Source organism: Remersonia thermophila, chromosome 1 (assembly GCF_042764415.1).
Source record: "Remersonia thermophila strain ATCC 22073 chromosome 1, whole genome shotgun sequence".
NCBI classification, from domain to species: Eukaryota; Fungi; Ascomycota; class Sordariomycetes; order Sordariales; family Chaetomiaceae; genus Remersonia; species Remersonia thermophila.
Genome location: NC_092217.1, coordinates 559,345 through 571,462, shown reverse-complemented (window position 1 = coordinate 571,462; position 12,118 = coordinate 559,345). Strand labels below are relative to the sequence as shown.

Genomic DNA, 12,118 nt, shown 5'->3' with positions numbered 1-12,118 from the left:
CCCGAAAGAAGCAAGATGACAATCGACCTGTCGATAACACACCCCAAACCAGGCTTACGTTCTTTTTTCCCCTTGTTCTCTCTCGGATCTCAAACCTAAGGTCCCGTCTGATCACCGCCAAAGACTGGGACTTGATCTTGCAGACGAACGATGGGACAACCGAGGGAGTTCTGCTTATGCCCTAAACCAGATGCTTCTTGTCTATGTTGTCTTCCTATGAGTTATCATCTCTGGACGAAATGCGCATCATGTTAGCTGTACGAACCAGAACCAGCAGAACCGTCGATGCTGTTTCCAGAAACCGCGTGGATGTTGACCACTCTCATGCGGATTGCAGCCCTGTCTTTTCGATTTCTGTTCTCTCAACTCTTCCACCTTGTTCCCGAGCTCATCATCCCCCATGAAACTTCAATCGGCTACGCACTTCTCACTCGTCTCGTAAAACCATTCTCCGTCTCGACATCATTCATAGTGGAGCACAGATGTTCTACCGGAACACCAAGAACAAAAAAAGTCAAAAGGAATCGACGTGGGCCCGATTCGAACGGGCGCTCCCGAAGGAACAAGATTTCTAGTCTTGCGCGTTAGACCACTCCGCCACCACGCCTTTATGACACGGGTCAGCTGTGGCGGGGCGACCAACAGTCGTCCTCCTGAATCTCGAGCTCGATGTCGTGAAGCGGGCTGGCAATTACCATGCTTGAGTTTTGTCTACGCGGCGATCCGTAGGGGGCGATCTGCAGCCGGGACGGCCCCCTCGGGACGGAATCTGGGTATCCAAAGCTGGAGGCGCATGAGATAAACGCTCGGCCTGCGGCGACTCCATCGAAAGAAAAGCACAGCGTCCCGGCGCTTTTGAAATTGTAGAAACGTCCTTGGACGACGGTGCCCCGGGTGAACTCGTGGGATGCTCTGTATTCTTGGTGCTCTTGGTGCTGGCCATGACAGCGGCATGGACTGCGGTAATTACCAGAACTTCCCCCTGCCAAGCTTGTTCGATGATATTTCCCGGTTTTCAAACTTCACATCGTCAATATCGTCCTTGGCGTTGGCCGAGTTGTTCCCGTCATGATCGCTGTCACTGTGCGCATAATGCTCGGTGTCGGCAGAGCTATTCTCTCGGTATCGTCGGGGCCCATCATGGTGACCTTCCCGCTTCCTCATGAGTCAAGTGTGGGATTTTAATGAACCAAAGTTTGAGCAAATAGCTTCTTGGTCCAACTCAAGAAAACCCACGGCTCCGGATGATATACGTGTGGTAGGATGGGAGAGAAGGAAAGGTATTTAGATACCATTGGTAAGAATCGTAAAGCCTCAGAGAGAACAAGTATCAATAACGTTTATTTTGTCCTAGTAAGCTTGTGTGTTACATACAATGACTTGTGGTGACGATGATTTGCTTCTTTGTTTATTTGTATTGTTGCCCCTGATTTCCCCCACGCGAAAAAAAAAAAAAAGAAGAAAAAGAAAAGACACGCTGCGTAAAGACAACAGCCCAGCGGACCGACCTGTCGCAGGGACAGACGCCCCGCTGCTGCTGTTAGTTCTCTTCAACAAAGTAGAAATACTTTAGCCTCGCAAGAATTCGTGGAGGAACTTAGCACAGTCGACGTCGGCCAGCTGGGACGGGTCGCTTCCAAACTCCAGGCAATCCATTCGCAACTCTTGCAACGTTGGGTCCCAGGACGGAATCATGACCTTGGGGGACGAAAACAAGCAGGTCACTCCAGGCGCCGGGGGCGCGCCAGCGACGCCATCGTCGACCTCGGCCCCGACGCGTGGGGGAGCCTCTGCAGCTTTGTCTGAGGCGAAGCAGCACCCATCAGGCACGTACTGAATCCGCCTTGACTTTGATTATTTCAACTGACGAAAGGACAGATGGGCCGAACAGTTCTGCCCTGCCGCCTGGCCCGCCCCCTGGTACGTCTTCTGCACCGCAGCGGCTCGAAACGTTGTTTGCAACCCGCTGACCGATGGCCTCGACGTAGCAACGCCACATCACCAACAGGCACCTGTTGGTAGGCGCCAAGTCAACACACATCTCACGACGATCGGCCGATTTCCGAACCCCAGCCGGAGCCTCCAGCACCTCTTGCAACCGGGACCTCAACCCGAGGCCCACACGCCGCAGTACAGATTCCTGCGTGCCATGATGGCCGCCTCGTCTCCTCGTTCCCAGGTCAAGCGGGAGACGACCGGATCACCTGCGGCACCTCCCGCCCCGGTACCCGCGGCCCCGGTACTCGCGGCCCCGCTCACGCACGTCCAGCTGCAACAACGCGATCAGGACCGGGCCAGCCGGCTTGACCAGACCCGGTACATCCTCCGGAACCGGCCGGCTGGGGTTATCCAGCGCCTGAGCGATGCTTGCCAGACGCGTGGATTCAACCTGCGTTGGCTGGCCCGCCATCCCCGCGGTGGTCGAGACGGCTTGTACCGATTCCACGTTGACCTGCAAGGATTCATCGTGCACGGCGACAGGCGAGGGTACGACAGCGTGGAGGGCGCCAAGGAAGCCGTCGCGCAGAAGGCTCTTCGGTATCTTGAGGGCAGCGCCAGGGATCGGCAGCAGGCGCTCAACAATGCCCGTCCCGGCCACGTCGGCCGCAGCGCCGGCCCAAGCAGCAGCCTCACCCACCCGCCGCCTAGCCGGGCCTCCACCATCCCGCCTCGGAGCCCCACGCTGGACCGGGACCGGGACCATCGCCGAACCGGCCCCGCACCGAGCGCGCGCGCCGCGCCAGCCCAGTCCGAGGCTCCCAACGGCGAAGCCGCCGCCCTTCTGGACCATGTCTGGCGCGTTCTTGACGTCTCGCCTCCGCGTGAGGCACGCCAAAGCGTTGAGGCCGCGCGGGTCTTCCTCCAGGGCCTGGCGCTGGGCGCGGGGATCGCGAGCTCCGCCACGTCTTCTTCCGCCTCCCGCCGGCGGTCGCGTTCCCCTTTGCTTCGTCGCTCGCGCTCTCGTGACTGCCTTGCCGAGAGAGGCGGCGTGTACCCAGAGCGGGCCGAGCAGCGGGAGTACCGCGAGCGGACGCCGCCAAGCGCGCTGCGTCTGCTGGGGGACAGGTGCTGGCCCGCCTCCCCGCCACTGGGGATAGGTATCGTCCCGCGGCGCGGAAAGAGTGAGAGATAACCGGGCTAGGGGCATGGCGGACATGAAAGGGTGCTTGCATTGAATTGTTGGGTTGAGAGGTTGCGTGGGGCATTATTTGACGTTTGAGTATCTTGGGCGAAGGACGTTCAACCGCCCTGAAGAGCAGCCATCCTATGGTTCTTTGATAGTGGTGGACGTGGGCAGGTTTGCTTCGAGGTCAAGGATATGAGCATGCGCCCCATCGTTGAGCACGCCGGCTGGTTGATGTGTCCTTTTGTTAGGACCCGTCATGCCCATGAGAGGAATCGTTGGTCAACAACCGTCGTGGCAGCACGGCCGTCGATTGTCTTTATCTCCGCCATCCCGTTCCCTCCCTTCTTTCCAGCCTCGGTTGCGAGCCAAAAGACATTTCACTGCAAATGGTTTCGTCATGAGTTACGTTCTGGGACGGCAAAGATGTGGCTACCAGGTCTCCTGAGACTAAAGAAAACCGGCGTATCAATATCTCTTCCTTCCGCACCGTGACCACGCTGCGGGCAGCACGCATGCAACCTAAGGTGCGAGTGAGCCAGCTCGCAAGACGCGATCGAAGCCAGAATCCCCGCCACACCTGAACACCAACTACCAATCTTGTTTCGCGCCAGGTCTCGCATCAGCAGACTTAGAAAATGGCGTTGCCGCCTGGGAGTTCCGGGAGCCCTGGATGGAGTGAGTTTTGCATCAGAACAAGACGGGAAGGGAGGGAAAAACACTCACAGCCGTCCACATCCTCAAACACCATCTCCGGCATGTTGTTTCCGCACCGGTTCTGCTCGGCGATGCTCTGGGTCTTGAGCATGGGCGCCGCGACGTACGTGTGCGCGTCCATGGCGCGCTGGAGCGAGTCGTCCTCCCAGCCAAAGACGTAGTCGGCGTGGTTGGAGAAGCCCGTCGAGTCGCCGTTGGACCACACGAAGGGCTGGCTGCCGTCCTCGGGCCAGTCGTCCTTGTTGTTGAACCGCGACGTGTCCCAGACGGTCTCGAGCAGGATCTGCGGCAGCCGCACGGGGTGCGTGGGCGGGCACTTGCCGCCCGACTCGAACGTGCCCGACTCCGGGTAGGCGACGTGGTCCTGGTGGTTGGGCGAGTCGAGGTTCACGCCGTCCCAGCAGGTCGGGAAGCGGTGGTTGGCCATGATGCCGAGCTTGCAGGGCCCCTTGGGGAAGCCGACGCTCTCGGGGGCCCGCGACCCCCAGTTCTCCATGCACGTGTACGTCAGCTGGCGGTACCTGCGGACCTGCTCGCGGTTCGAGGCGGTGGCGTCGCCGATGAACATGCGGAAGCCCGGCTTGAAGGCCGTGACGGACGAGCGCTGGGCCGTGTCGAAGAGGGCGTCGGACATGTAGTAGACCACCTGGACGGGGCGGTGAGCTCTTTGACACCTCCCTCACGCAAAAGATGGGGCGGGAAGAGGGTGGGAGGGAGGGGAGGGTTCCGTACCATGCCGCCGTTGGTGCCCTCCATGCCCGGCTGAGCGAGCTGCGGCACGCGTTTGAAGGTGCCATTCCGGGCGCGGAAGAAGAGCACGGCGGTCCAATAGTTAGACAGGTCCTCGGTGAACTGGCAGGTGGTGCACGTGGACCGCTCGACCAGGTCGTGCTCGGGGAAGGGCATGGACACGTTGAACGAGTTGCCGCCGATGATCTGGTGCAGGTGCGGCGACGGGTTCTGGCCGGGCGTCACGAGGGGGTCGAGGCGCTGGATGGTGAGCTTGGAGCAGCCGAAACGTAGCAGGGCGTGGGCCGGGGCGACCAGCCCAAGGGCGACGGCGTTCCACTTCATGGCTGGCGATCGGTCCAAGGTCAACCAGGACTTGGGGAGGGGCGTAATGCGTTGTAGGGACAGGGAAACGAGGTCAAACCCCTCCGAGAAGCCTCTCGAGGCTCGAACCGGGTCGACTTAAGGCAAACCGTACCAGGGGGGGAGGGCTGCCGGGTCTCCGCACGCAAATGCCGTCCCGTGAATCTCGCGGCGTGCAGAAGCGCCAACGACAGGTCGTTGCCGTTGCCGGGATCCGGACGGGTTCCTCATGGCAATATCCCTTGACTTCAGGCTTTACGAGTCCGCCAATGACGGCGATCGTCCTTGGGTTGGCCTATCTCCAGGATGGCTGCAGGTTAACGTTTTTATATAGAGATGAAGTCTTCTCATCTGCGTTTGTGACTGGCTGTCTGGCGCGAAACCGCTTGGCCCATATGCTCCGCCCGGCTCTTGGGGCTCTGTTTGACTTCTGCCGGCAGAGTGGACTGGAGTGTATTTGGATGTCGTTAATCTATGGTAAACAGCCGATTGACCCGGCAGCCGCCGCACATGCGCATGGGAGCCGGGCCGTGTGGCACACCTTTTTTGTTTTTGAACCGCGTCTGCCGGTATATGTGGGGAGGCCCTCATCGCCGATCGACTATCAACGGTATTATTGCTCGTGCTTTCTGGCCACGGTCAGGGAACCCATCTTCACCAGTGATCGACGCTCGTCCCCAGCCCGCCGCCGACATGAGGCTCCCAGCGTCCTTCGGGCTCCTCACGCTCCTGCTCGCCCTCGTGGCGGCGCAGTCCGAGTCCCCCGACTTCCCGGCATGCACCAAGGAGCTGCTCGAGACGGACGAGTGCCTCGCCGTCATCAACCCCAACGCCTGCTACAACCAGTTCCGCTGGACCGCTCGTACCCTGACCTGCATTGACGCCATCGACGGGACCAAAGTGAGCGACGACGTCAAGAAGCAATGGGTAGGTCTCGTCGCATCCACCATGATGTGACATGGCAAAACGATTAACGCGAGGCAGATCTGCAAGTGTTGCAACTGCGTGGGGGCTGTCATGTGCAACTGGGCAGCGAGGAGTCGGTTCTGTTAAGGCAGCGTGGCCTCTGATCACCTGGCTCTTATGAGGAGAGCGGACGGAGATGGCAGAAACACGAGGACTAGCAAAGCACATGGTTGGAAAAGCGTCATGTTGACGGCGTCTGAAGACAGAGCATCTTGTTGAGTCACAACCCGCTCAAGCGCTCAAGAGCATACGGGCTTTTTTTTTTTTTTTTTTCTCCAAGTCTGATGAGAAAGCATAATGCAGCTAGCGAAACCCCTTTGATGTCCAAATTGAAGTCGTCTCCTTGTGCCATGATAAGTAGCGAGCTCCTTTTTATGACCCAACAGAAGCATAGGCATCTCTTTCGTATCTTTTTCGTTTTTTCGCCCGTCTCACCTTCATGCTTCGACCGGTTCTCTCAACGTTCCTTTGACCACCTGCGATTCCGCCCCCCACGCGGAACTAGCCCGCCTGGTACACGGCCAGGGCGGCAACATGCGGGTTGACCATGGTGACGTTGTACGGCGTGACGAACAGGTCCTCGTCGGTGATGGCCAGGAACATGGTGCCGTTGACCGCCGGGTCGTTCAGCCACGTCGACACGTTGGGCTGGACCGTGTAGGCCGTCCGGGCGTCGAGGCTGACGTTGAGCAGCGGCGTGTACGTGACGTTGAGCTGCGACAGCCACAGCGCGAACCGCGGCTCCCGCGCGTCCGTCGTCGTCACGTAGCTGCTGTTGGGGCCGACGAGGTGGCCCGGGGGGTCCCACCGCAGAAACACCTCGCGGCCCGGGTACGACAGCGGGAGGCTGCGGTTCCGCGCGATGGCCGCCTGGCAGGCGATCCCCGTCTCGTTGGAGTGGATGCACAGCTCGTCGTCGGGGATGCCCTGGGTCGAGAGGGTGTTGGACCAGCCGGTCGTGATCTCGCCCCAGACGTCGGAGCCGTTGATGCGCGCCGGGTTGGGCTGGTTGAGGATGTAGAGGGCCGGGAAGTTCTGCCAGATCAGGCGGGTCTGGTTCTCGGGGCACGAGGCGACGTAGGGGGCGAGGAGCGTCCAGGCCCAGCTCTGCGGGATGCCCGGCGTGTGCCACTCGGGCATGGGGAACATGCCGCCGAACTGGCGAAAGACCATCTGCTGCCGCGCCTCGACCGTGATGCTCTGCAGAAGCATCTGGGCGGCGGGGCCCGAGTTGAGGTGGGGCAGGAAGCCGTACACGCCGGCCTCGGCCCAGCGGGTGAGCTTCTGGTTGAAGTCGATGTACTCGCGCACGTTGGACACGGGGTAGTTGTAGGTGCACTGCTTCGGGGCGCTGGGGCCGAGCATGTTGGCGAGGACGCTGGCGTGCCCAATCTCCTGATCGGCCATGTGCTGCAGAAGGAACCGGTCTTCGGCCCCGATGCCGTACGCCTGAAAGTCGTCCTCCGAGAAGGTCGCCAGCCCCCAATGGAACAGATCCAGCTCGATCCACTCGTGGTAGAGCGCCAAGGCGATGGACTGGTAGTCAAAGTCCGAGGCCACCTTGTACAGGGGCAGCGAGCCGTTGGTCCCAATGCCGCCGCTCGGCGTGTAGGGCATGGGCTGCGCGCCGTGCAGCTGGCCGTCCGCAGGGTAGTCGACGATCTGCGGCGGCGGCGGCGCGGGCGCGATGGTGGATGCCAAGATGTCCGTAGAGATGGCCCCCGTCGTCGTCGCCGGCACCCTGTAAGGGCCATGGGTCGTCACGTTGTGGTGGGAGATGGCGTAGGGCGACGGGAGGCCGGTCGGCTCCGAGACGACAGTGGTTGTCGGCGTGGAGACGAAGGGAGCGGCGGCGACGCCGGTGAGGGCGGCCACAATCGCCAGCCCAGGGGCGAGGAAGCATTTCATTTTGCGAGGCAGGGTCTTGTACGTGGTGGATCTGCTCTGTCTATGCGAGCCCGCTTTGCCTGTGGCTTCGTTCTGGATCCTCCAGGTTTCCCTCGGGAGTTCCCCCCGGCGCTCCTCTTCTTATCCCCATCGGCCGATCGTGCTTGTCTCGGAGCGGCATGATGTCACTGTGTGCGATGACGCTACGATCAGCTTGCTCTGGGTATGAGATAGCTCGGGGCTGTTCGGTTATTGTGGGGGCTGTCGTGATCATGATCTAGTAGGACAAAGAGCGCGAGAAATCGCGGACGATCCGGAACCCGCTGAACGGTTCGTGCAGGCTTTGGGAGAGATTCCCAGGATCGGCGCTTTCCAGCCCGAGGCATCTGACAGAGATCGATGACCTCATCATCGATCCGGTCGCTGGATCCTACCGTGTAATATGGCGCTGTCTCGCATCCCTTCTGTTCCCGCGGACACCACGACCATCGTTGAAACCGTGGTCTGACCTAGTCACGGTTGAAGAAGAGGGTCCAGAACAAGGCCTGGACTAATTCATTATCAACCAGACGGAGCGAGATGGCAATGTTGATTCCAAGAAGATCCTGTGTTCAGCGTCCCCGGCTATTCACAGAATGACCGTTGACATCTTGGAATGCATTCACGATCGCCCTTGGTCTCCCAGATTCTTGGCAGGTCTCGGATATTTGCTAAGAATGAGTTTTGTGGGTTGGACCAGCTCCTGGTTACCCTGTCTGAGCTCTGAGCATGGAACGTTGGGACTGGGACCTAGAAACGTACAAGCCAACAGTAATGATTATTGCCTCAGACGGGTCCTTCATCACCATGCACGAAGTATAGCACCAAGGTACAAGGTCAAATAAGAATTGAATTGTGACACCGACATGTTCCAGCTTTTTTCCCTTTTCCTTTCTTTTTCGCTCCGGAACTTCGTAGCTAGTTGATCCATGCGATGTTGTCGTGTCCTCAGGGATGAAGAGGCCGCCTACCGGTTAATGATAGTGATTAGTTATTCGCTAGGAAGGATGATTCTTGGTATGCGGCTTCGCTTGACCTTGACTTGGTTTGACACACTTGACAAGCACGTGCCAGTGAGCTAAATATATCCATGTCATGGCACATGTTTGGTCCAAGATCGGCTACGCAAGTTCACTGCTCGCGTGTCGGTTCAACGGTCGGTCGCATGCGAATTCGATATCGGCCATGTCGCGTCCCGCAACTCCGATATACACAGTACTATAGAGCCCCGGTGTCATTCTTTCTCCTTCCGTTTCCAGCCATCGCTTCGTCAGAGGGACTAGCGCACCGATGCGGCGTGCCATTGGGGTTGTCGCTGGGATGAGGGGTTGCGGGGCCTGGGAACGACAAGATGGCGGTCATGGAAACTCGACGCGACTCTTGCGGGCTTGCGACAGATAGTTATTTGGCGCCTGGGGATGGGCAGAGGCGCCATCGAGCCTCCGCCTTCACTCTATTCATACACAAGACCAAGGCGTTTCTACCGGGTGCTCGTCTGCCCTTGTCACGGCGCTTTGTGGAGGATTCGTCGATCCCGCCCGGTATGAAGCCATCCCTAGAGATGATAGTTAGAGGCTGGGGGTGGCGCAGGCTGACGGTGACATGGAGTACATCCGTACATCCATGGAGATAGGTCGTTCGTGGTCTATAGTTAGTAGGGTTGGTTCAGTTCCGGGCTCCGTATACTTCCTCGGTAGACGACACGTAGGATGGCGCCCCAAGCACGGGCTGTCACATCCGACGCCCAAGCTTCACGGCGCAAAACACCGCGCAAGGCATGTGATGATCGAAGGACCTCGCCGCCCCTCGCATTGCATCGCATCTTATCACGAATCCCCCTCGCAGCACACGCGCCGGTTACTGGTTTTCACCATGGCGCGAATGCTCGAATATCATGGCGACATGGCATCATCGCCCCGACTTTCGGCGGTGTTGCGATGCGCATCCCTGTATGCGGAAGGTTACCTTGGTCGGCAGCGTTACCGACCCCGGATCCAAGCACAACTGCCGCGATCTAACCCAAGGCAACGACCGACCCGAGACGCCTAGCCAGACCTTATCGACAAGACGTCGATGGCCCCGCGCCCAGCATGGCCGGTTCCTGGCCTTGTCCGCGGGGTGGATGGTACCGGCACGCGGGATGTGGCTCGCCCTCCCGTGGTCGTCTTGGGAAGGTTGCAGTGCCTGGTCCCGGCGCAGGGCGGCTTACTATCCCGAAACGGCAGCTAAATTGCTTGTGCCGGATCGTCTCCAGCGCTCCATGCAACCTCCCAGCCATGTGTTTCACAACACCACGTCGAGCCAGAGGGAGCGCTCGAGGACGCCGATGTGCGCGCCGATGGACCGCCGGAATATAAGACGCCCGGCTTCGTAGCCACCATGGACGCTCAAAAGAGGTCACCAGCGCCGTCCTCACCGCCGCCGCTGCCACCAACACCGCCACCACCACCACATCTTGGGCCCTATCGACACCATGAAGTTCCAGCTGCTCGTCTCGTCCGGCCTTCTGGCCCTCGCCTCCGCGGCCGCCGTCCAGGCCCCGCGCAAGTCGTACAGCGGCTACAAGGTCTTCCGCGTCGATGTCGGCAGCGATGCCACCCGGCTCAACGATGTGGTCGACAAGCTCGGCCTCTCGACCTGGAAGGGCCGCCCCCGCCCCAACTCCCAGGCCGACATCGTCGTCCCTCCCAGCCAGCTCGCCGCTTTCGAGGCTGAGGTCGCCGGCCTCAAGAAGATCACCATGCACGAGGACCTGGGCCTGTCCATCGAGGACGAGACCACCTTTGGCGTCTATGCCGGTACGTGCCATCTTCCGCCCCCCCATCCTTAGCCGTCTGCTGGGTGAGCGGTCTTGCTCACGCCTGTTGTTTTAGCCGGGTCCGCCAACGCGACGTGGTTCAACGCGTACCATCCCTACAAGGACCACATCCAGTTCCTGAAGGACCTGCAGGCCTCTTACCCGACGCGCTCCCAGATCATCACGTCGGGCAGCTCCAACAACGGCAACCCCATCACCGGCATTCACTTCTGGGGTGACTCGGGCAAGGGCAAGCCCGCCGTCGTCTTCCACGGCACCGTCCACGCCCGCGAGTGGATCACCGGCAAGGTGGGTGGGCAGAGCAGACCCGTTTTCCTTTCAAGGGGGGACGCATGGAACTAACACGGAGACAGGTCGTTGAATACCTCGCCTACCACTTGCTCACCAACTCGAACGACGCCGAGATCAAGGGCTTCCTGAACAAGTACGACTTCTACTTCTTCCCGGTTGTGAACCCTGATGGTACGTATCCCTCGACCGGCGTGCGATGTGGCCTTGGCAGGGCAGGGAAGAACAGGCGTGTTGACCATGGTCGTCCTTTAGGCTTCATCTACACCCAGACCAACGACCGCCTGTGGCGCAAGAACCGCCAGAGCAACTCCGGCAGCAGCTGCGTCGGCCGCGATATCAACCGCAACTGGCCGTATCAGTGGTCTCTCTCGGGCGGCGCCTCGACCAACGCTTGCGCCGATGACTACAAGGGCAGGGCTCAGAGCGATGCTCCCGAGACCACGGCCCTCGCCAGCTTCCTGCGCACCACCAAGGCGAACCAGGGCCTCAAGCTCTTCATCGACTGGCACGCGTACTCTCAGCTCTTTATGACTCGTATGCTGCCCCCCCCCCACACACACCCTGTTCGTTCAAAGAAAGCTCACACCTATTGCTCCCCAGCCTACGGTTACTCGTGCACGGCGGTCGCCCCCAAGAACGCCGAGCTGCAGTCTCTGGCCCAGGGCGCCGCCAGGGCCATCCGGGCCGTCCACGGCACCAGCTTCAAGACGGGCCCCATCTGCTCCACCATCTACAAGGCGACCGGCAACAGCGTCGACTACGCCAACGACGTCGCCGGCGCCGAGTACACCTTCACCACCGAGTTGCGCGACACCGGCCGCTACGGCTTCGTCCTGCCCGCCAACCAGATCAAGCCCAGCGGCGAGGAGGCCTGGGCTGGCGTGCGCTACCTGCTGCAGAACATGAAGTAAACGCCGGGTAGAGCAGCGGCGCAGGCGGGGGAGGGAGCGGGGGCTACAAACGGCGCTGTAAAAAACCGTATTGTAGGGTCCAAATACAAAGTGTATGATGCTTCGATGTCCATGGCGACGTTCAGGATGCTGCATGTGCTGGTGCTGGGCGATTGGACTGTGCTGTTATTGTTATTAATATGCCCGTGGTTCTCATCCCATTGGTCTCGTTGATATGAATTCATGAACACAGTTCCAACCACCCATCATCCGTATGAGACATCGATGAGACAT

At 60.0% G+C, this 12,118-nt stretch overlaps 5 protein-coding genes and 1 non-coding gene across 6 annotated transcripts; 3 read left to right on the top strand and 3 right to left on the bottom strand.

The window, feature by feature from the left end:
* Positions 1–525: 525 nt before the first annotated feature.
* On the bottom strand, positions 526–607 carry VTJ83DRAFT_t3. Its single transcript has one exon. It is a non-coding gene; the product is annotated as a tRNA-Ser (tRNA).
* A 1,271-nt stretch (positions 608–1,878) lies between these two features.
* On the top strand, positions 1,879–3,133 carry VTJ83DRAFT_165 (uncharacterized protein; the record flags this gene model as incomplete). Its single annotated transcript, XM_071007832.1, has 3 exons — positions 1,879–1,920; positions 1,989–2,014; positions 2,074–3,133. 3 exons carry the CDS (start codon positions 1,879–1,881, stop codon positions 3,131–3,133), a joined length of 1,128 nt encoding a protein of 375 aa, XP_070869518.1.
* A 622-nt stretch (positions 3,134–3,755) lies between these two features.
* VTJ83DRAFT_164 (uncharacterized protein) lies at positions 3,756–4,915 on the bottom strand (the record flags this gene model as incomplete). The annotated part of the gene is made up of 3 exons (XM_071007821.1): positions 3,756–3,793; positions 3,851–4,487; positions 4,574–4,915. 3 exons carry the CDS (start codon positions 4,913–4,915, stop codon positions 3,756–3,758), a joined length of 1,017 nt encoding a protein of 338 aa, XP_070869517.1.
* A 711-nt stretch (positions 4,916–5,626) lies between these two features.
* Positions 5,627–5,986, top strand: VTJ83DRAFT_163 (uncharacterized protein; the record flags this gene model as incomplete). Its single annotated transcript, XM_071007810.1, has 2 exons — positions 5,627–5,860; positions 5,918–5,986. 2 exons carry the CDS (start codon positions 5,627–5,629, stop codon positions 5,984–5,986), a joined length of 303 nt encoding a protein of 100 aa, XP_070869516.1.
* Positions 5,987–6,400: 414 nt separating this feature from the next.
* On the bottom strand, positions 6,401–7,807 carry VTJ83DRAFT_162 (uncharacterized protein; the record flags this gene model as incomplete). Its single annotated transcript, XM_071007799.1, has 1 exon — positions 6,401–7,807. One exon carries the CDS (start codon positions 7,805–7,807, stop codon positions 6,401–6,403), a length of 1,407 nt encoding a protein of 468 aa, XP_070869515.1.
* Positions 7,808–10,298: 2,491 nt separating this feature from the next.
* On the top strand, positions 10,299–11,845 carry VTJ83DRAFT_161 (uncharacterized protein; the record flags this gene model as incomplete). Its single annotated transcript, XM_071007788.1, has 5 exons — positions 10,299–10,623; positions 10,699–10,931; positions 10,997–11,105; positions 11,187–11,468; positions 11,535–11,845. 5 exons carry the CDS (start codon positions 10,299–10,301, stop codon positions 11,843–11,845), a joined length of 1,260 nt encoding a protein of 419 aa, XP_070869514.1.
* Between the last annotated feature and the right edge of the window lie 273 nt (positions 11,846–12,118).